This window comes from Eublepharis macularius, chromosome 12 (assembly GCF_028583425.1).
Source record: "Eublepharis macularius isolate TG4126 chromosome 12, MPM_Emac_v1.0, whole genome shotgun sequence".
Taxonomy (NCBI): domain Eukaryota; kingdom Metazoa; phylum Chordata; class Lepidosauria; order Squamata; family Eublepharidae; genus Eublepharis; species Eublepharis macularius.
The window spans coordinates 35,526,206-35,549,923 of NC_072801.1; the positions used below are offsets into that span (position 1 = coordinate 35,526,206).

Sequence of the window (23,718 nt, forward strand, 5' to 3'; positions counted from 1 at the left end):
TGCCAGAAGCTTCTACAAAAAAGCGCACTGAAAGTTATTATTCCCTACCTGCAATCTAAAGTGGAACACTTTGTCAGCATTCCCACCTTATTTTGCTGCATGCACAGAGCAGGTCTTATTGTGAGGAGAGGGTGTCATCTAGGAGACTTCATTTCAACCATACCTCAGCTCAGCAGCATTTGGAGGTTGCCACTGAATAAACCCTGTTGAGCCTGCTCACATGTGTCTTGGATCAAGCACAAGAATTTCCAGGGCAGACCTTCTAAGTAAGCACTGATATTTATATCCCTTTTTCTCTGCAGCGGGGACCAAAAAGAAGCTTACAACATCATTCTCCCTCCATTTTATCCTCACAACAACTGTGCTGTGAGGTAGGCTGAGTGTGTGTGGCTAGCTCAAGGTCACCCAACAAGCTCCTGTGGAGAAGAGTGGATTCAGCCCTGAATTTCCCATATCCTAGTCCAACATTTTAACCACTACACCACAATACACCATTTGCCCTTAAATGAAATTCCCCATCAAAGTTTCCTTCCAGAAGAACAGTATAACATTGCAAAATAACTTGTAGGCCCTTTAAACAAGTGTGTTTTGACTTTTTTTGAAAGCCTAACTGGTATGCCTTGGTCACTTCTGACAGCAGCTGTGGTTTCTTAGATCCCTGGGGCAGCTGGGGTTAGGGGCGGAAGAACTGCCTGGCTGTCCTCATTCTGTCACCTAACCTTACTGTGCTCTGGCCCACCAACATGCTAACTGCTCTGAAACCCAGAAAGGAAGATGACACTGCAGAGACACCGAGTATTTTTCTGCCTAGATAAAAATATTCCTTTCTATTTATAGAACAGGCAAGGCCAGGCTCTCCTGAACCAGCACATGTGTATCTTTGTGACAAGCTTGTTACTTCTTAAAAATCTCAGTTGAGATGAAGTGCTTCCCCCACCTAAATTGGCTGAATTAGGCTATTTGGAGGGAAACTTGGGCTGCCACCTTGCTTAGAAACATGTCAAAAGAAACCTTTGTGTATACCTCTTCCACTCTGCGCTCTCTTCGTTTGCAACGAGAAATGCTGGAATGGGAAGATAAGCGGAGGGCAGCATCTCAGCAACGTGCGAGTCGGAGGTACCAGTCAGCTGCCAGTAGCTCTCTCTTTCTCCCCAAATCCTTCCGCCGTGCCCAGTATTGCCGAGATCCTGCGGTTCACAATGCCCTCTACACGGGAGATTTGCCAAGAGTTCAAAGTATCTTTAAGGACGAAGCAACCGCCAACTTGATTGTGGAGACAGTCAGCGAGGAGCTGGTGTGGTCAGCAGAGCTGGGTAAGATAAATTGCCCTGAGTGGAAGGAACGTGGCTTGCATTGTGTCGCTTTGCTTAATTCGGTCTGATCTGATGTGGCCCCTGTGAGCAGGACTTTAGGATTGTGGTTGATTACCAGTGGAACATGAGTCAGCAGTGTGATCCAGTTGCAAAAAAACTGAATACATTAATAGACAACTGGTATCCAGATCATGAGTAGGAATGGTTCCACTCTGTTCTGTGGACCACACTTTAAGCAAGTTGCAGACTAATTGGAGCAGTTTTGCGGGGGCGGGGGGCAAAGAAGGTGGTTTGGGAGGGGGGGGTCTGGAAAACAAGTCCTGTGAGGAAAGGCTGAGGGAACTGGGTATGTTTAGCCAGCAGAATACTGAAGAGAGACATAATTTTACCCTCTTCAAATACATGGAAGGGCTGTCTCATGGATGACCGCAGAGGCTCATCCTGTGCTTCTCCACAGGGCAAGACTAGATCTACTAGGCTTAGATGAGAGGAGGATAGATTTTGGTTGATCATCAGGGGAAACTTACTAACAGTAGCAGCAATTCAACAATGATACCAGCTACCTGGAGGGGGAATCTCCTCGTGATAGAGGTCCTTAAACAGAGGCTGAGACAATCATGTGTTGTGGGTGCTCTAGCTTTCGATTTCCTGGATTGGGCAGGTGACATTAGAGGGACCTATCAGGCCCCTTCCAACTCTAGAACAATATGACTAGCATTTCGGGTAATAGCTCAGGTTTTTTGAGCAAGGCCTTGTCAAGAAATCAGTTTATGGAAGGAGGAAGGTTTTGTGCATATGAACTCTGGACTATAAGGAAGAACTGATCATTGTGGAGGTATTAGTTCTAATTTTTGAGGATGGGAGTCAATGAGTGCATGATTATAAAACTTACAAAATTAAGAACTTGTTTTATTAAGAGCTGGGCAAAGAATATAGAGTGTGTCTACACAAGATGCCTCAGCATGTGTTCATCAAGTGTAGGGAGACGCAATGTTAGCCAGGAAGTGTAGTTTAACATGACAAAGCAGGTGGAGATGGCTCCTCAGAGGGCTTCTTAATTTCATCTTTGCCTCCCTGAAGGCTCTGTCAATTTCACAACTGTAAACTTTTATATTGACTTGACATATGAGAGGCTGTGATCTGGATAAGCCAGGCTAGCCTGATCTCATCAGATCTTAGAGGCTAACAGGGCTAGTGTAACTTCTCTTTTTATGGGTTCTATAGGACTTAGGAAGCAAATTTGCACACAATTAATAAAATGCAACTATTTTTTTTAAACTAACTCATAAGTGCAACCATACAGAAAACTTTAAATCAACAATGTCTTTGAAAAGGTAAAACAGTTCAGCATTCCACGAAGTGGTGAGTCTTTTTTCACTAATTTGAAGCAACTGTAGCCTAGGCTTCTGTCCTCTTGTTGGGGAATTACAGCCTTGTAAAAATAATACAATCTCAGTAACACCAACCAAACACAATACACAAACACCACTTTAAGTCATATTGTTTACATTTGATTACCTTATTCAAGGTGATAAGAGTATATAAATTATTATTAAACTGCCCAGCAACCAGCCTCCTCCTCAACAGCCTGCCTCTAGCTACTGACTTCACCCTACTGGGCTAAAACAATTACCTCATAGGGGTTACACTGGCACTGTTTAGTACTTGGATGGGAGACCACCAAGGAAAGCAGGACTGCTGTGCGGAGGCAGGCCATCACAAATCATCTCTGTCTCTTGCCTTTGAAAACACCAGCAGGCGCGTGCAAGAGTGACTTGACAAAACTTTCCACCACCATCATCAAACCTCCATGTGCTCATGGAGGTTCTGTTTGTTTATTTATTTATAACTTAAAACATTTGAATGCTGCATTTCCACCTAAATAAGGCCACCAAGACGGTGAACATTAAGGCATTACAATTGCATTTAAAATGTATATGTAAAATATTTAACAATGTAATAAAACCATGCAGACATACAACACAACACAAGCAGGGAGGACAAGTAAGTTTTTTACTGATTGAGGCTGATAGCTCTATCCTCCAATCTTTTGTCTTCCCTCTTTTTCCTCTTTCCTCATTGTCTCACTCCAGCTAGTGTCCTGCTCAGCAGGGCAGGGGCTCTGGCAAGTATCCTATACGTTGATAGCTTCTTTTGTAAGGCCATCTAAGCTAATGCCCATTACATCGTCCTTTGGCAGTGAGTTCTGCAAGTTAATCGCATATTGTAAAAACAAAAACAAAAAACCAATTCCTTTTATTTGTCCTGAACTTTTTGTAAATAAGTTTAACCAGCTGATTCATTAAGGAAGTATCAGAACTGCTTCCTCCATTACTGTCCTACTTGCCAGTTAAGATCTTTGTCTTACGCCCTCATTCTTCTATAGAGATTAAGTGGGCAGCAACTAGAAATTAGACTTTCTCACTGGTGGCACCCTTTCTTTGGAATGCCCTCTCCCTAGAGGTTTGCCTAATGTCTATTCCATTGACATTTTGGTACTAGCTCAAAAACTCTGTGGTACCAGGCTTTTAGTTGCTTATCTGTACGGATTCTATGGACAATATCCTGCCTGTTCTATGCTGGTTTTGCTACATTTTCATGCTGTTTTCTCTGCTGATGGTTTGCTCACTGCTGGAATGAGATGATTTTGTTCCTGGCTTGGGTTAGTTGTTCTAATTTTAATTATATGTTGTGAACTACATCGAGCAGTTTCTGGAAAAGCAGCACATAAATAAATTCCTAATTTGCTTCCTCCTTATGAATCTCTCCTGACGTCCCCTTCCCCTTCCTCGATTCTGCAGGGCTGTGGGTGTTGACCCCACAGAAGAAGCATACTTCTCCATTGAGTATCACAGCTGCTAGGGGTTACCGGGACTGCGTGAAGCATCTGCTGCTGCAAGGGGCTCAGGTGGATGCCATGGTTGGTGGGCGAGCAGCCCTTCATGACAGCTGTGCCAACCATCGGGCAGAGTGCACCCGTCTGCTCCTTGGCTATGGTGCCAATCCAAACATGCTTTCAGAGGAAGGCCTAGCTCCACTGCATTTGTGCACCACCCAGGAATCTTTGCCGTACGTTTGGGAAGCTTTGGGGGAGGGATACAGAAGGAAAGGGCATGGAGATTAAAGTGGAAAGACTGCACAGCTATATCTTAGGGGACCTTAGCTGAATATTTACTGCTGCTATTAATGAATCTAAGAACTCCAAAATTCAATTGCTGGAAGATTCCACTCTCTTCCAGTCCTAAATTAAATTTATTATATTTATTTGTCATTTATATTCCGCCTTTCTCACTGGGACTCAAGGCGGATTGCATAGTGTGAGATTAATACAATCAGTGGCAATGACAAGGGCAGGCATTTCCATACAGTGTCAAGAACATTTCCATAAACAATGCCATAAGGTAAATGAATACAAGTTTACAAAGACACAGCATTAGCAAGGATCCAATATGCAGTTTAAGTTTCTTGAATAAATTATGTGAAAACAATATGCACGTAGGGTTAAAAAAATAAAATGTGCCTAGGCAATCCAAATTCTGCACAAAAGCTACGGAATTATGTGACCATTATAAATTGTGCAAACCAAATTAGCAGTTTTCTCTTTTTTGCATCATTCTAATTCTACTCGTACCTAGGTTTACCAATCTACAGGTGGGTCGTGGAATGCTTCTGTAATTGCAACTGCTTTCCAGATAACAGATCCGTTCCCCTGAAGGAAATGGCAGACTGTATATACTTCTTTCACACATGCTGAATAACGCACTTTCAATCCACTTTGCAACTGGATTTTTCTGTGTGAAATTGAAAAATCTTGCAAACGGTCACTAAAGGATATTGAAACGGGATTGAAAGTACATTACTCAGCATGTTTGAAAGCTGCTGGCATCACATGCCTACTGAGCTCCCTCCCTTGGCATTGCCCCCAGATCTCTAGGAACTTCCCAAGCCAGAGTTGGCAATCTTACTCACAGGGTGGGCTGCAGAACATACTTAGCCACCCTTCCTGATTTGCCAAGATTTCAGTAGACATTCCTGTCATATTGCAGCCATTCACAGGAAATTCTGCTCTTAATTATAATAGCTTAGATTTTTAGAATGCTGAATTCCTTTTTTTTTTTTACAAATTTTTATTGGATGGGTCATTATACAAATATAAAAACATACACAGTTAACTTTCCATCATATTGTAATACACCCCCCTTCCCCCTCTTATCTGTTGACTTCTGACAGTTTTCCATTCCCTTTATTACCTCTTAAATAAAACCTTAACCAAGCTAAAATATATATAATATAATAATACCTGTCTAATGATAAATACCGTTATCTAACATTCCATATCCTTTAGTACTATCTATCCATAATATCCAATAACCTGCAATATAATATGTCCCCCATATTAGTAGCTATATACTACATTCTAAGAATGGGTTATAGTAATATATTTTATACCATTGCATATCTTTAGATAGCACTATTACATATATCTATCATATCTATAATGTTCAAAATTATTAATATCCTTTATATTTTTATCCAATTCATGACGTTATAACCTAGTAAATTATAACATATTGTACCTACATATATCAATAAAATGGTATATTATCACAAACTAGATTTTTTACCTCTAATATAATATAATGATTACTACCTCTATATTAATTCAAAGTAACAGAACAGTATCCTCCCCTCAGAAAGTATCCAAAGACCACACCTTCCCTTTAATGTCCCACTTTTTTTCTATGTAATTCTTGAATTTCTCCCAACTTGTTACATACTCTTCCATATCTTCCTCTCAAAGTTTCCTCGTTAGTTTATCCATTTCAGCCAAGCTCAATGTTTTTAAAATCCAATCTTCCACCGATGGTATCTCTTTTGTCTTCCACAGCTGTGCATAAATTATCCTAGCTGCCGTAGACATATAAAATACCATTATTCTGTCCATTTTGTCAGTCTTCTAGGTTCATACATAACAATAGCAATTCTGGGTTTCTAACAACTTTTTTCTTCAATATCTCTGACATAGAATGCTGAATTCCCTTGATTGCACTTCTGCAGAATCACAACATAGGCATTTATCCAAACAGCCATTTGAATGGCAGAAGGCTTGATATGTCCGGCTGGGTCTAGGGTAGGGCTATCAACTTCCAGGTGGGGCTTGGAGATCCAGGATTACAACTGATCTCCAGATCACAGAGATTAGTTCCCCTGAAGAAAACAGCAGCTTTGGAGAGTGGAGTCTATGGCACTGTACCCTGACAAGGGCCGATTCCAGACGGCCCTCCCCGTCCCGAAACGTCGGGCGTCGTCATGTGGAAAACGCGAAATACCGTGTTTTCTCGCACGAGTTTTGCGCGACGTTGTGTAAAACTCGCGTGAGAAAATGCGATATTTCACGTTTTCCACGCGACGTTTCGGGATGGGGAGGGCCGTCTGGAATTGGCCATGGTCCCTTGTCTCCCCAAACCCAGCCCTTCCCAAAAATCTTCAGAATTGGTAACAGAGTAGTCTAGGGCTCCCTTAATGAGATCGCCATTTGCAACCAGGAGTCTCTTTGCAGACCTGCACCAAGAGGGTTTGTCTCTGTGTTCCCTCTTCCTGTTACTTAACTCTGATGCTACATAGTTTCCTGTCACCTGTTTAGCAGGTCCTGAGTTGAAGACCACTGCTTTAATACAAGGATGGCCAGAGGGGAGTGGGAATGGGATATGTAGCTATGCAGAGCACCCAATTAACACTAGAGCCCTTTGCCACAGATCCAACTGTATTTCTGCAACAATGACAACAAATAACTTGCTTTTCTCCCCCACCCCCACTCCTTTGTTACTAAATGAAACTAAGAATAGGTAGCAGTAATTTACATTTGTGATGGGTGTCCATTTCCCCCTACACTGAATAGTGCCATACTCCTCCCCATGTGCCTTCTAGGTGTGCTCAGCTGCTACTGGAGTATGGGGCCCTAGTGAACCAGAGCACCAGAGACCAGCGTGCTTCTCCATTGCACGTGGCTGCTAAGTATGGCCTAGATGACCATGTGAAGCTCTATCTCTGCTATGGGGCTAACATTGCTCACCGAAACCGAGAGGGGGAGACCGCCCTCAATGCCAGTTGTGCTAGTGCAGACAGACCTGAGGATGCTGGCCGCTACTACCGGGTAGTGAAACGTTTGTTGGAGGCTGGGGCTGACGTCCGTATTGCTGGTCGGAAGAACCACACACCACTGCACAATGCTTGCAGCAACTGCCATACCCGTGTTGTGGAGCTGTTGCTGCAGCATGGAGCGGAAGTCAATGTGAGCAACTGCGCTGGCTACACACCTGTGGATTGTGCCCTGCAAGCAGTGGAAGACTACCTGGAGGGGGAGCCTGAAAGAGTCATAGCAACTCTGCTTGACCACGGGGCTGCTCCCGTCAATCCCAAGGTATGGGCAGAATCCTCACTTCTCTTTGTCTTATATTGCACCACCTCATGGGACTGCTAGTGTACCTTTGAGTAATGTTTTGTTCATAAAATTCAAGAGGAAGAAGAGGTGAATGTCCACAGGAAAAGGTAAGTGTCTGTACAGTTTCAAGGATAAGCTGCCATCAGGCCATATAATTATGGGTTCATCACTTTGGTTCAGTCTCTCAGTCTGTGCAGGGCCCAGTCCAGGCTGGCTCTGGAGAAAAATGTGTTGCCTTGCTAATCAGGCACACCTGCAAATCAGGCACACCTGCAAGCCTCGTTCTCAAGAGAATTGGGCTTAGGAAGCCTGGTGGGTCACAGCTTCAGTCAGTACTCCCTAATTTTCTCATCCCACCTCTGCTACCATGTCAAGACCAGAGACCCCTCTGTTCCCGTACTGCTGAACGACAACCACTCCAAGACCCCTAGTTGCTTCTCAGGGGGTTCTGTTCCTTTTGTTTGAGTCTCTTCAGCCTCTGGATTCACTCCGAGGGTGTGCAGGCATACAGCAAGCAACTCCTGACATAGGCTGGTGGAATATATTTATTAGATTCAGGTTACATAGAGTGTTTGCTACGCAGGAACCACTCTTTAGAACAGGCAATAGGGAAGCAGAAAATAATAAAAGACTGGGGATTGCTGGCTGCACACTAACTAGCTAAAATACTTTTAAGCTGGCTAACTTGCTTCTCTGACATAGCTTCTTAGCCCATGGGCTTTAAGAAAGGAATCCATTTCCATGCCAGGCAATCCTTGACATCTTGTTGGCATAAGCATAGAAGCAAAAGCCTCTCACATGCTGACCAGAGAGGTTCCACAGTCTAGCAGATGGCCATTTTTCAGGCATAGCTGCATCAGCCCATGAACCAGGAGCCAATCAAGATGTAGATACTTAATTGGTAGTGCTAACATGAGAAAATTAGAGAGAACTGATTGAAGCTGTGACCCACCAGGCTTCCCAAGGCCAATTCTCTTGGTTAAGTTATAAAGAGGGAGTGTAGTATAGGGCATCTTTTGTAGAGGTCTAGTATAACTGTTGTGTTGTATTGCCTGCAATTGTTTTCTGCAGTATCATTATTATAAAAGGTGATTCCAACACAGGAGACTAGGGAGAAGAGGGCAACTAGAATCTTGGTACAATTGTCAAACGGTATGACTTACAAACCAACAAACATTGAATTTTTTCATCTCTTTGCAAGTACTAGAGCAATGGATTAAGGGAATGGTATGGAAAACCTGAGGGCAAAGGGGATTCTTGGTTATTATTAGCTTTATTTATAGTTCTCCTTTTTCACTGGGACTCAAGGCAGATTACAGATATGATAAGAACTATTGAGTCAACCAGCAAGCAATTTTTTTTAATCTAACAGTAAAGATTCCTGATAAAACAGAATAATGGAGTGGGGCTGGGTGAATTACAAGTATGAGAGAGACTATTTAGTCTATCCACAAGTGGAGTTTTACAAAATATGGTAAAACAATTCAGTCTAACAGCCAAGATTCTTAATGAAAGAGAATAATGAAGTGAAGCTGGGACTGAGGAATTGGAAGAACAGCATAAGCAAACAAAAGACTATCAAGGCAAGAAAACAACGCTGGTAAAATTGATTCCTTATAAAAACAATCTAATAGCAAAATTCTTAGTAAAACACTGTAATACAGTGCTACAGGGAAAAACAGCCCTGCAAGCAGGAGAGGGAGCCCCGCCCCGCTCCTTTTGAAAGATCATCAGGCACTGTTAAGTAGTTCCCAATTCTAGCCAAGTTGTTTAGTAATTCCCCCAGTGGTATGTGTGTGCGTGCTGTCAAGTCACAGCCAACATAGTGACCGTAGCAAGGGGTTCTCAAGGCAAGTGAGGAGTGGAGTTGGTTTGCCATTGCCTTCCTTTGCCGAATAACCTCCATTTTCCTATCCAAATATAATCCTTTTCTCTCATCCAAGTATGGCCCTCCTTTGCTTCTGAGATCTGAAGAGATCAGGCTGTACAGTGCTCTTCCACCATCTTCCCACAGCCATATGGACTCAAAAATGTCTCTTAAATTATTTATACAAGATGGTCAGGATTGTGTGTACTCCATACTTTTTTAAAAAAGGTAAAAGTCCCCTGTGCAAGCACTGAGTCATTACTGACCTATGGGGGACGTCGCATCACATTTTCTTGGCAGACTTTTGTTGTGGGGTGGTTTTCCATTGCCTTCCCCAGTTATCTACACTTTACCCCCAGGAAACTGGGTACTCATTTTACCAACCTCGGAAGGATGGAAGGCTTCTGCCAGGATCAAACTCAGGTTGTGAGCAGACTCCATACTTAAAAACATGAAAATCAGGGTTGGAGCCAGCCAGCTTGCTCGCTCAGTCTTGGCCAATTTCCTGTCCTTACTCTAGATCCTGTCTCACATGGCTTGTGTTCATGCAGGTCTCATGTTCCCTAGCAGAGCCTTTTTCAGTGGTCAAAGGGGACCTCCTGTTTTTGCTTTCACTAGTGGAAAACCTGGTTGGATCCAACCTTAAATGAAGTTCCAAACTTAGATCATAACTCCTCTTTGATTCTGCATGCATACCTCCTGCTGTCCTCCAAGGGTTTCACACTTTCTATCTGTGGAAATATCTGAGACTTCTACATTTTAGTTTTCTAGCAGATTACATTTATTTTGGGGTCTTGTGAGAATAAGGGGTTCTGTTTAAAGATTTCAAAGGGGTTCAGCATAGGATTATGTTCTTTCCTTTTGAGAGACACGTGCATGCACTTGATCTCTTTCCTTGGTGCTTTTGCCCTTAGATGCTGAAGTTTTGTGCTTTGTCTCCTCGGGTTATGGAAGTTGTTTTGAATTCCTATGACCGAATCCTGTCCTGTGACTCCTGGGTGGGAGCTGTGCCCTCTGAAGTATGGCAGGTAAGCCCTTCTGTTTTAATTATCTCCTCACCTCCTACTTTTATAATTTTGGACCTTGCTGTTTTCTCCTACAAGATGAGAGGTGGATTCCATATGAATCTAGCAAAAATAAGGTGGAAAGTTAAAGGACCGCCACTTGGGCTCTGTTAGTGTTAGTGAGCATGTTAATAGTACTGCATATATGAAGAATGTCCACCTATTTTTAAGGGTTACCCACATAATATAGGCAAGGTGTTTTGAGAGTGTAAGGGGGAAAGTTCAGTATTAAGTCTAGAATATGGAGATGTGTGGGAGTTAATCTGTTGTTTTCAACCAACAGCCAGCATGATGTAGTATAGTATGTCAGGCTAGGATCTGGGAGAACCGGATTCAAATCCCTACTCTGCCAGGGAAGTTTGCTGGGTGATCTCAGGCCAGTTGTGCACACACTCAACCTAACCTACTTCACAGGGGTGGGGTGGTGATAAAATGGAGGAGAGGAGAATCATATAATCCACTTTTGGTCCGCACTGGGGAGAAAAGTGAGAAATAAATATTTTTTTATCAGCGTGGTCCTGCTTCTCCAATGAGGACTTGTCTTTCCACACCAACCCAGGATGGTTCATGACAGAACCATTGCCATAGAGTTCATGGGTCTTTTCACAGCCTAGAGGGTTGGGTTGCCAACTATGGGTTGGAAAATTCCTGGATATGTGGGGGTGAAACCTGGGGAAGGCAGTAGTTTGGGGAGGGACTTAAGTAGGTTATATTGCCATAGACTCTGCCCTCCAAAACAGCCATTTTTTCTAGAGGAACTGATTTCCGTAGTCGGGAGGTCCACAGGCCCCTCTAAGAGACTGGCAGCCCTACCTAGAGGAAAAAATACATCGCACGAGAATGCTCCTTCATGAAAAGCCACTCCATTTATGTTTCTAAGATGCCTCTTTATGGGCTCACTTTCCCAATAGGAGGGTGCTAATTCTTACTTGATTTTCTTTCCACGTTGACAGAAGCACCAAGAGTTTTATGATTCAGTCCTCCAGTTGGTGAACCAGCCTCGCCCACTGCAACATCTGACCCGTTGTGCAGTCCGGAAGCAGTTGGGAAGGCGATGCCACCTAGGTATTGCGGAGTTAAAGCTGCCCTCTTCTCTGCAAGACTACCTGTGTCTCCCTCTGAAGGGCTACCTCAAATAAGATGGGGAACAGGAAAGAGATTGCTGCAACTGGAGATTGGATAAATGATGGGGTGGAAGGAGTTATCTGATCAGCACTGAAAAAAATACGTTTCAAAAGATGTTTGAATATACTTGTCTATCAGAAGTATGTGTATTTTGCACTTTGAATTATTTTGTCCCAAGCTTTCAAAATTTTAGAAGCATTTATTGTGTACTCTCATGAGATGCTACAACAGCAAACTGCACTGGTAAAGAAATAAGATCCTGCATGGATCACATTCTCGCTTCATGCAGAAAGCATTGCTCACCTACTGCTGTGTTCCATCCACCTGTCACTGCAAGACAAAGAAGCCACAGCTCATTCAGACAGGATGTGCTTTGCAGAAGATGCTGGTTCTATCTCCACTGAGCTTGGATACGATTTATAATGATCAGAGTGAAGGACTTTAGAGCACGTTGACTAAAGAAACAGAAGTTGAATTTCTTAATTAACACAGGACTTTTATTTTATAGATGTGTGCTTCTGTGTAAAAAAAAAAAAAAGTGAAAGAATAGTGCTTCTTTCGGAATAGCAAATACTTGGCTCTCCTGCTTGACAATGCTGGAATTTTTCACTTCCAAATGCGTTTCTCTTTTTTTATTTAAAAATTTTATTAAAGTAAAATTAAAGTAGAGTAAGTGCATACTAAAAAAATTATACAGATTCTAAATAAAACAATAAATTGAATGTTATACAACCAATAAACATATATACAATCTAGGTATAATAGCTGTGGGAGTAAAAACAAGCAGTATGATCAAATTTCCTTAAAGCTAACTACATAACATTTCTCCTCTCTCCCTCCCTCCTTTTCTCTGAGCTTTAGTGTCAATTAGTTTAGCCTAAGTAATCAAAGAAATTCTTTCATTTTTTCTGGAACTCGGTTATTGGTCTATTTTGTAAGTAGGTAATCAGTTTAGCCATTGAAGCATATTCATAAACCTTCTCTCTCCAGGCATCATTTTTCCATCTACCTGCAAATAATACCTTCGCTGCCATCACCATATAACGGAAAAGGTCTTGTTCTTTTCTCACATTAGTTGGTTAAAAGTTTAAAAGCTTACTTTTGGGATTTAATTCAAATCTGAGTTTGAGGATCTTTTGCATCTCTTCATGTATTTTTATCCAGTATTTTCGTGATTCCTTACAAGTCCACCACATATAGTAAAATGTTGCATCCATATTCTGACATTTCCAACAATATCCACTGTGACCCTTATTAATCCTCGCAATATCTTTGGGAGTAATGTACCATCTAAAGAACATTTTATACCAATTTTCTCTCAATAACTGGCAACCTGTAAATTTTATGTCCTTACTCCATAAATTTTCCCATACTTCCAATGGAATAGTTTCCCCAAAATTTTGCATCTATTTTATCATACATGTTTTAACTTGCTCCATTTCTGTCTGGTATTGCGGAAGTATTTTGTAAATCTTCCCCCAAAGATGCGACAAGTCTCCAGATATTAATAGTTCATATGAACTAAAATGAAATGTGTTTTTCTGTCTAGTTAATGGGGTAGCTCCTACCCCTATTCAACTACTCCATTTAGTAAAGTTTATTCATTTATTTATTAGAACATTTATACACCATCTTTCCTTTCTGTAAAGTTGAAGTCTTCTTCCAGCCTATGAAGCTTTCCTCCAACTTGTGGCTCAAGCACAGTACCCAATGAGCACAAGCACAGTACACAGAAGCCCACTTGATGAGGAACAGTTACAGGTAAGTGCAATCCTGTTTTCCCTGCCTTTCTCCCCAGTGGGAGAGAGCGTACATCCTTCTTCTTACTACCATTTTATCCTTACAATAACCCTGTGAGGTAAATTAGGGGAAGTGTGTGTGACTTGAGCAACATTACCCAGCAAGCTTCCATGGTCTTCCAGCTCCTAGCCTGACTTTCTAACAATTCTACAACACTGGCAAAACCAGCAAGAATTAAGCTTTCAAAAGATTTGAGGGGAGGGGCTGTGACTTACTGGTAAAGCATCTGTTTTGCATGCAGAAGGCCCCTGCTTCAGTCCCTGGCATCTCTAGTAGCAAGTAATGTGAAAGGGTACCTCAGACCCTGGGTGCCACTGCCAGTCTGAGCAGCAACACTGACCTTGATGGATCCATGGTCTGATTCAGTAGAAAGTAGCAGGATGTGTTCAAGCTTTCCTCCTGCCTCTTTAAACAAGAAGTTTCTTAGTGGAGCACACATCAATAATGTTTGAAAAACTGTACCTACTTCCTGGCTTTTGTGAACTGGTAGAGAAGGTTTCTGCATCATTATCAGGAATATTAAGATATTAATCATGCAAAGCAACCATGAATTTGTTTCTTTGATCTAATCTGGAGAAAGTTTCTCAAAATCTTGAGATTTTGACCCAAATCTTTCACTGTGTTATTTGCTTTCATCTTTATAACAACATCATTCAATTTATATACCACCCTTCAGAACAACTTAATGCCCACACAGAGAGGTTTACAAAGTATGCTATTATTATCCCCACAACAAACACCCTGAGAGATGGGTGGGGCTGAGAGAGCTCCTGGAAGCTGTGATTGACCCAAGGTCACCCAGCTGGCTTCAAGCAGAGGAGTGGGGAATCACACCCTGCTCTTCAGATTAGAGTCCTGCACTCTTAACTACTACACCCATTTCTTAAGCCTTTGTGCCTTTTAAAAAACAAAAATACATATAGTTTTGAGCATGGCTCTCTCTTTTAAGTTTAAGCAGCAATTTTAATCAGTAGCCCTTATTATTGATCATGTTTATTATCTCCATACCATAAACAAAGGAGTCTTGTGGCACCTTAAGGAGTAACAAAATTTTTATTCCAGCATAATCGTTTGTGGGCTAGAGCTAGTGGGGTTCACAACCTCCACATGGGGCCTGAAGTTCTTCCAGAATTACAACTCATCTTCAGACTGCAGAGATCAGTTCCCTTGTCGGGAACAGCAGCTTCAGAGTGGACTCACTCTGAGGTCCCAAATCCCAGCTGAGGTCCCTTTCCCAAATTCTGCTCCATCCTCCCCAGGCACTATTCCTGAATCTCCAAGTATTTCCGAAGCCAGCCTAACTGTACAGCCCATATAGCTTGGGATTTCTTAATGTAGTTGTTTACTTTTAGCAAAACCTGGGTTTCCGCACCCACTTAGGGTTACCAGCCTCCAGGTAGTGGCTAGAGATCTCCCGGAATTAAAACTGGTCTCCAGGCCACAGATATCAGTTCACCTGGAGAAAATGGCTACTTTTGGGGGTGCAGTCTATGGAATTATGCCATGCCAAGGTCCTTTCCTTCTCCAAACCCCACTTTCTCCTGGTTTCACCCCCTAGACCTCCAGGAATTTCCCAACTTGGAGCTGGCAACCCTACGCTCACTACAGCTGTGCATGTTCTAATGAAAGGTGCCTATTTTTTCCTCAGATTTGAATTTTACAGCCCTGTATCTCACAGCCCTTTGACTCTGTTGTTCCTATTCTTTACACACTTTGAAAGTCTTAGCAACCGGCAGGGGGCGGTTTCTGACTAAAATGTCAGTCTTTCAGCCGACACCAAAACAACGCCGCTTTATTTTTGCTACAACACGCCTACCTTTCTGCCTTAATTAGCATGGATGCCATAAAAAGCTTTAATAATTGCTCCCCCCTCCCCCGTTTCATTTAAAAGCAAAACAAAAACAAAGCCCGTCCCTCCCCGCCGGCGACTTGGCAACAGTAACTTAGATTCCCTCCCCTGTGAGGCGCGCCTATTATACGTCATGGCTCAATAGTGCCGGAGTGACGTCGCCGGGCCCTTTCGGCCGGTCAGCGGCGCCGGACTGACCGGCTTCATTGTTATGAGGGCACCGCATTACTCTCTGCTACCGCTCGGCCTCCCACATTGTTGGTGAGAAGTTCCACAACAATATAATTTTGTGTGCTTCTTTCGTCGCAGAACTTATACGGTATCGCCCTCCGCTGCTATAGTAACCAGCCTTCCCCTTCCGTAGTGCGGCGCGTCTCTGGGTGACGCAAGCGGCGGTCGCTAGTGACGTGTCGTTTCCCTCTGAGTAGCAGAAGGAAGGAAAGGAAAGGTAAGGTGAGTGACAGCATCGCGCGCGCCCGCCCCCTCCCCGCTTATAAAGCCCCAGCCCCTCCGTTATAAGGCCCCTTCCTCAGAGTCGGCTCCCTTTCTGCAGCCCTTCCTCGCCCCCCTCCCGGCTCCGTTGGAGTCCATGGCTGCAGGGGGCCTCTTCGCCTCCCAGTTCTTCTGCCTCTCTTACATTGCTGTGGGCCCAGCTCCGCGCCCCACCCCCCGGGCTAGAGTGACCGTCTACTGCTGACCAAACCAGAGGACCGGGAAAAAGAACATTTGCTAATTTATATTTATAGAGGCAGATTTACGCTTGATTTCTGCCATTTCAATAGAAGTATACCTTGCAAAATGAGCTTTCTTATCTATCTGAAGAAGTGAGCTGTGATTCACAAAAGTTCATATTGAAATAAATGGTGTTAGACTTTTGTTTATTTAAAACATTTTTACTTTACCTTTTTTTACTTTACAAAAACTCAAGATGACTTACAGTATAAAAACAATCATAAAAATACATTAAAAACCAGAATTTAAAATCACAGTTTAAGGTTAACAGTAAAAAAGAAAAACTAAATCATATAAAGTCCTAAATAAAACTATCTTCAACTGTCTTGAAGGTGTTTTGGGGCTCTTCTATTTTGCTACAGCAGACTACAGAAACATAAAAAGAAGACCCCTTAGTGCCAGGCAGTCCAGGCACTAACTATTGGTTGAATGCTTTGCAAAACCCCTCCTGTTCTTCATTTACCATTGCCAACTCCAAGTTGGGAAATTCCTAGAGATTTGGGAATGGAGTTTGTGGTGGGCTGAGTTTTGGGTATGAGATACCATAGAATCCACCCTCCAGAGCAGCCATTTTCTCTAGGGGAACTGATCTCTGTTGTCTGCAGATCTGTTGTTTTTCTGGGGGTGGGAAGGGTGTCTCCTGGCTCTGCCTAGAAGTTGGTAACCATATCTTCATTAATCTGACTTGCCCTCTTTCATTCACTTTGTATAGATTGAGCAGGCCTGCTTCCAACTGCAGGTAGCTTTGGGACTGCTCAGGACTGCCAGTTTTGCACAGCTGTTCCAGATTATTTTACTGGCTAGAAGTGGAACCCTGACCTCTCAAAGAAGAAAGGCCTCTGACAAAGGAGACATTTGGTCACCTTGTACAGGGCATTAAAAATAATTGCTTTGTGTATCAGAGAAATTCTCAGACTGTAGCTTTACCAAGCAAACAGAAGAAAAAAATTCCAGAGATATGAGGCATACATCTTTGAACTCTGTGTACAAACAGTGCTTCAGCTCTGCTATTAATAACACTATTGGTCGGCGTGGAAGAGAGAGAGAGCATTAGGAAGAATTTGCAGGTGTCAAACAGGAAGAACTGTGTTTAAAGGTACTGATTATAGCTAAAGAGTTCCAGAAGGCCAGCAGGCTTGACAACATTTCAGAGAGGGATTTGAGGAGGAGATTATGGCTGCAGCTCCTGGCCATCACAGCACTTTCCTAGGCATCTGGTGGTGAGACAGCATAAAGAGGACCTGTAGGAATCAAGATCAGGTGGCAGACAGGCAAACAAGAAAGACTGAGGAACAGGAATTGAAGATAGGCTGCATGCTTGTGTGGAAATAGTCTTAGAAGAGGGAATGGCAAAGAGATGCAAAGGCCTGACAGAAAGCAGAGCTGTGTTCACACACAGAGAGAGAAGCTGTCATCTGGCTTTCTGGCAATCTGTGACGGCCTTTTGAAAAGGCTTCTGGAAGTCTGGAGCTGCTTGACACCCATTTCTGCATCATGCCAAGTGCAGTGGATTGGGGGTGGGACAAGAGATCTTTAAACTGGGGAGGACAACATGGTGACCTTGTTGCCTTCTCCGATTAAGTGTGGATAAACAGCCCAGCCAAAGTGCCTGTTCACTGTGTTCACCAAGAGGTCATCAGCAACAGGAGTAGTCCCACATGTATATTTGTTCCCCCAGTCATTAAGAAGATGCTGTGAGCCAAATGTTGAACTCTGGCTGGGACAAAGAAAAGGAGGGGTTACAGCTTTTGGTACTGGCTGTGTTCCTGTGCCCTTACGACCGATGCATTTTTTGTTATGGTGATTAAGTGATTTGAAAAGTTTCACCAGCTTAGTTTCTGTACACTGGACTTCTGTTAAAGGCATAAGAAGACCAGTAAGAAGAGTGGCAACCCCAAAAAGATGATGGACATATGAGATAAGAGCTGACAATTAATATTAGATTAGTCTTCAAATAATAGTACAGAGAATGGACACTAGTAAAAAAAAAAGAGAAAACATGAACATTCTGAAGACATAACATACAGTATTATTAGTATGTGAGCAAATGAGTTCGCCTTAGCTGTTACTATATATATAGTAATTCCTTGAGCATTAGTAAAAATCAAACCTCATGTGTAATACACACAAAAAGGCGTGATTTTGAACCACTTTTCCTCACATTCCCATTTTTTACCTTTAAGGAGGAAAGGCAAAGGGAACATAACAGGTCTGTCTGTCTTAAGGAAAACAGGTTCTGTCTCCTCACTCATAGTGTGCGTGTGCTCTCTCTCTCATGATTGTAGGTGGAGAGATTTATGTAACTCTTCATCTGATGCCATCTGACTGCATCCCCTTCATACCCAGAACTGAGGTTCCATCCTTGTCTTTTGCTTTTTTACCCAAAGCCAAGAAATGGAGCCCCCTGAAATGACCATCATCGAAGGTGTGGGGGATGAAGTAACAGTGGTCGCTGGCATGATAGTCCTCATCATGGCCCTGGTTCTCTCCTGGCTTTCCACTTATGTTGCCGACAGTGGCAACCCTCTTCTGGGAACTGTTGTGGCTGCTGGAGACTCATCAGTGATCCACCTGAGCCCCATTGAGCACTATGTGGGGAATTCAGTGGCATCAGAACATTCTGAGCCCCAGGGTGCTACAGAAGGAGCTGAAGAGAAGGCAGAAGAGGGCCCTGCCCCTGACTCTGGTCCTGCTGTTGAGCAAGGGGACAATAGCAATGGTTCAGATGCTACTCTGGACCGCCTGTTGGACATTCAAGGTCTTCCCCAAAGGACCTTTTCTAGCATGGCCGTCTCCCCAGAGCATCAAGGATCTCCCCACACAGCACCTGTCACAGAGGAAAGTGGACCTAATCCAGGGTTTATCAAAGTGCGCCTGAAATTTCTCAATGATACAGAGGAGGTGGCCACAGTGAGGCCAGAGGACACTGTTGGCATCCTCAAGAGGTAAGTGGTGTTGGCTCTGAAGACACATGTGTGCGCATATGCACACTCTTGCTGACTCTACTTGCTGAGCAGTTCCATAACAGCTCTTCTCCTTCAATAAAGAACTAAGGGCAACAGCAGAAATCTGTCTGCAAAGTGCCACATCCAAATATTAACAGTGCTCAGTGTACAAGCTTGTCGATACAGCTAAAAGTAAGAGTACATGATCTCTCTAGTCTTTGTAACAATTGTACAATATAAGGCTTGTTGCCAGCGGGCACTCAGTCTAAGAGGATAAAATTGGGGACTTCCTAGGACACTGATTAGACTTTTAGCCACTACAGCAACTCAGCTGTCACACACTGCCCATTCAGTCTATTGGATCAGGGCAATAAGTTGAGAACTGGGGCAGTCCAGTACCCAGGCCCCAAAAAACACTTGGCATGAATGCAAGCAAATACCTTGTGGTTGAGTATGGGGTACATACATAGTTGGGTTGTTTTTAATGCTTCCTTCTGCATCTGAAAATTGACTGGCAAAAGAAGTAAATAGTTTTTGCTTTATTTTTAAGGAGAGGGAAGAAAACATAGACCAAGATAAGGCCAGGGCTGAGGTCTTCTTTCTCCCTCCCCTTTTGCAACTGCTGCAGAGTGACTGGCTGTTGCTGAAATATGGGAAAGGACTCCTTTTCATTAGCCAAGTGGTCCAAGGAGACTGATAGGCTGAAGTTTGCTGCTGCAACATGTGCTGGTGGGGGCCTGGAATCTTGCTGATGAGTCTTGCCCTTTTGAGTGGCAGGAGACCTGCGAGATAGGTTGGGCGCTAGCTGCGCTAATGGGCTGGTGTGGTATAGTGGTTAGAGTGCTGGACTAGTTTCTGGAAGACCCGGGCTCAAATCTCCACGCTGCTCTGCAAGTTTGCCTGGTTTACCTTTTGCCAGTCACACACTCAACCTTGCCTACCTCACAAAGTTGTTGTAAGGATAAAATAGAGGGGACACAGGTGGGGTGTCACTAAGAGGAAGAGCTACATGCTGCAGCTTCGGCTGTAACTTTTCTGTGGGGTTCTTCTAGTTTTTCTGCAGTCTACATTGCCTCTGGCAAGTGTCTAAAACTACTTACAGCAGGACAAACTTCGTTGTTGCTCATCTTCAAACATCCCATCAGCACTCTGCTCTATGTAATTACCTCTGTGTTTTCCCTTTTTGTATAAAGCAAATACTTCCCTGGCCAGGAGAACCAGATGAAGTTTATCTATCAAGGCCAGCTTCTCCAGGACCAGGCCCGGACTCTCCGCTCCCTCAACATCTTGGACAACTGTGTCATCCACTGCCACCTCTCTCAGACCACCGTCTCGGCCGTTCCAGACACCATGGTGGCACCCTCAGAGGCTGGAGGGATTGCTTTGAACATGGGCAATCTGATGATTCCTGTGTTCGTGGTGATGCTGGCTGTCATCTGGTATTTCCGCCTCAACTACCGCCAGTTGTTCACAGCCCCAGCTACCATCTCCTTAGTGGGGGTAACCGTATTTTTCAGTTTCCTTGTTTTTGGAATGTATGGACGGTGAGCAACAACACATTGGGGGAAAGGCCTTGGCTGGCCTTTAAGCATGGACCCTCTCTCTTCACACTTTTCTCTTGTTTACCCCGCAAGTAATTTGAGGGGGGGAGTTCTTCTCCAGAATTCTACATTAATGGGAGATAGTGGAGGGAAAGAGCCCTGCGGACTTTTAAATTTAGAAACTATGGAAGTTCAGTAAATATTTTTGAAGTAACCCAGTTTGGGTATTTTTGAAGACTGATGGTGGAAGGTAGGCAAAAGTAGGACAACTATTAGGGCAGTCCCTATTGACTTGCTTTTTGACTTCACACCACCTACCCCAGGTATTAAACACTCCCCAGCTATTAGAAGCATTGCCTATATGTCTTCTGGCTTCTCTCTTACTGGGGGGGAAAGATGTGGCTTCATTTCACTGTGTCTTTTTCTCCACAACCATGAGGACCAGGAACTTGCCAAGTATTCAGAAGAGTATGTAAGATAACCTGATCCTCCTGAGGCCCAGCTTTTGCCACTCATGTATTTAAGGACCGTCTCTGAGCCTCACACCAGAGGAAAGGGCTTCTAGCCAAGCATTGACCTCTCTTTATTTTACTGCTGCTTTGGAAAACTTGGAAGGAATGGCCTTGGCACCTGCTTTTCTGCTGTACTTTACTGCAACCTTTTCTTCGATAGTCAAGCAATGAGTCCTTGCTGTCTCCCTGACAACAACCATGCAGTGCTAATATCTTTCTCTCTTCCCTGCGGTTGAGCAGATTGCCCCCCCTCCAAGGCTTTGGTGAGTCATTCTGAAGCTCTGGCCACACCACACCTTAACTGCATGGACACCAAGCTCAGATCATCTCTCTGCTTTGCATATGCTTCAGCCACCAAAGGGCCCTGTGAAGAGCCAAAAAGTATGCCATTCTTTCCCAAGGTAGCTCCCAAGAATGCTGTTAACACTGTAGAACATCTGCTGTGTGGAAGAATGATCCCAGCTCAGCTTGGATTTCCTGTCCAGTCTTTGTAATCAGGTTGGATAATTTACATGAGTGGATGGTGTACTGGGTGTTGGCTGATGTCCTCCTTTTTCAGGAACAGTTTCCCTTCTGTATGAAGCCCAGAGAAAACTTGGTGCAAGTATTAAGATAATGCCTTGGCATTCACTGCAACATTCAGTAACTAAAAAACAGAGCGTGGGTTGAGCTCTTTCCAATAATGCACCCATGATATAATTGCTTCCTTAGCATCAACAAGATTAGCTGCAGGATAAACATAAGTCACTCACCAGATCTCCCAGCTCCCTCCCACAATCAAAAACAAAATCTCTTGAAACCCGTATCTATTTAATGGTGAGGATGGAAAGTGAGAGGAAAGAGAGTTAACTTTCTAGTCCCCAACACTAGAGAAAGAAGCCCACTTTGGATAGCCAGCAACAAAAATTACACCTTAAGACTACATGAAAACTAGTATCTCACTACTGGCCACAACTTTAAAATTGAGGCTTTTGTAGAAAGATTCAACAAATGAGGCATTATGTAAACCTATAATTATGTATTCTTACTAAAAAAATCCATGGAGATTTCCCTCCCTCTCCAACAGTTAATTCAAATTGCCTATAAGGTACAGGGGGAATAAAAGTTAGCTCTTGAGCAGCTGTTCTGCAGCCAGTAAGAATCCTTTCCAAGTCACCAGGCAGACATGCTTTTGCATGTGGAAGAGCCATTTCTTTCCTCCAGTGCACCACAGATGGCTAACTGATGGGCTAATATTTTTTGTTGGAGCAATGGGCAGAAGGAAACCCTAGTAACTTTTGCACATTTGCATAGCTGGGTTAGTGGGTGGGGGCTTTTATGTTTAGCATAGCTGTGGTCTTTGCACATGATAACTGAAAGCAAAGCAAAAAGACTGTCAACGCATGTATGCGACCTTCCCCGTTATGCAGATTGCAGGGGGCTGTCCCTCCCCCCCCCACACACAACACACTACCACCCTATGATCTAAAACTGGCCTTCAGCAACCTCCAGTGCTGAAGTGGCTGTGTGGAAAAGACCTGCTCGTAAGCATGCCAGGCCCCTCCTCTCTTTGCATGCAAGCTGAGAGGAACAGAACTATGAGGGCAAGGCTACTCTGTAACAGTTAAGAATTTTGCCTTGGTTTGTTCTTCACAGTGATACACAGTCTGGTACTGTACTGCCATAAGTTGTCCTTGGCTCCGTTGGGCTACTGTCCCTTGCACTGGTCTTAACATGGATGAGGTCATTAACTCTGTCCACCCTTCTTCCTGTCCCATGACTGTGACCTTATATGCTTGCAGTTTAGTAGGTCTGCTTTTGCCACATAGGGATTAAAAGGTGGTCCCCATAAAGGGAAAGATTGAAGATTACCTGAAGAATACAATTAACAGTGGCAGGAAGAATGGGGTGGGGCGGGGCAGGGGAGAGAAGCAACTCTTGATGTAAGCATCCTGTGCTAAGAAAACCAAAGTTCTGTGAACTGGCTATATTAACTAAGCTAGAACGTACCTATTTAGCTTGTATAATCAATCTCAATTTTGGAAGCATGGTAAGGAGTTATACAGAGCGCTGGTCCTTTGCACTCAACTACTGGGAGCCCTCAACTGCCAGGTATGGGCTTTATGCTTTCAAGCTTCTGAGTTGATCTTGGCAGCCTCAGACATGGGTATTATTTTTAAAATAAGGGAAATTCTCAGGCTACACAGTCTCAGGCTACACTGTTTTGCGCAGACACCAAGCCCTGCATTAATTTTAAATTAAGAGTGTTCTGGCATTCACAAGGAACTGGACTGTGACTCTGATTCAAACTGCAGGAGGATAGCCGCATGAAAGAGGAGCTTCTGCAACAGACCTCTTTATTTACATTGGAAATGCTAACTTTAGGGTTTTCTTGAAGTTAAAGCCCAAGACACCCCCCACAGGGGTTTCTTCAGAACTCTGGATTCTCTGTTGCATCCTAAAAAGGATCTGTATGGAGCAGTCATCTACACCAAAATATGTACAAAATACTGGCATCCTCTGATTAAAAAAATACTCTGAAACTCAGA

The 23,718-nt window shown here is 43.5% G+C and overlaps 2 protein-coding genes across 4 annotated transcripts; both read left to right on the forward strand.

Annotated features, from left to right (window-relative positions):
- The first annotated feature begins 873 nt into the window (after positions 1-873).
- ASB16 (ankyrin repeat and SOCS box containing 16) lies at positions 874-12,395 on the forward strand. The gene is made up of 5 exons (XM_054994663.1): positions 874-1,313; positions 4,115-4,382; positions 7,242-7,734; positions 10,537-10,650; positions 11,640-12,395. The coding sequence occupies exons 1-5, from the start codon at positions 998-1,000 to the stop codon at positions 11,823-11,825; spliced, it is 1,377 nt and encodes a 458-aa protein (XP_054850638.1). The 5' UTR covers positions 874-997; the 3' UTR covers positions 11,826-12,395.
- Positions 12,396-15,844: 3,449 nt separating this feature from the next.
- Positions 15,845-23,716, forward strand: TMUB2 (transmembrane and ubiquitin like domain containing 2). 3 transcript variants are annotated; one of them, XM_054992571.1, is made up of 3 exons: positions 15,845-15,908; positions 18,580-19,137; positions 20,331-23,716. In XM_054992571.1, the coding sequence occupies exons 2-3, from the start codon at positions 18,587-18,589 to the stop codon at positions 20,683-20,685; spliced, it is 906 nt and encodes a 301-aa protein (XP_054848546.1). In that variant the 5' UTR covers positions 15,845-15,908; positions 18,580-18,586; the 3' UTR covers positions 20,686-23,716. The 3 variants fall into 3 exon arrangements, with proteins under 3 accessions (XP_054848546.1, XP_054848544.1, XP_054848545.1); XM_054992569.1 differs by having other exon boundaries at positions 15,881-15,913; positions 18,478-19,137; XM_054992570.1 differs by lacking the exon at positions 15,845-15,908 and adding an exon at positions 17,007-17,288 and having other exon boundaries at positions 18,478-19,137.
- The last annotated feature ends 2 nt before the right edge of the window (positions 23,717-23,718 follow it).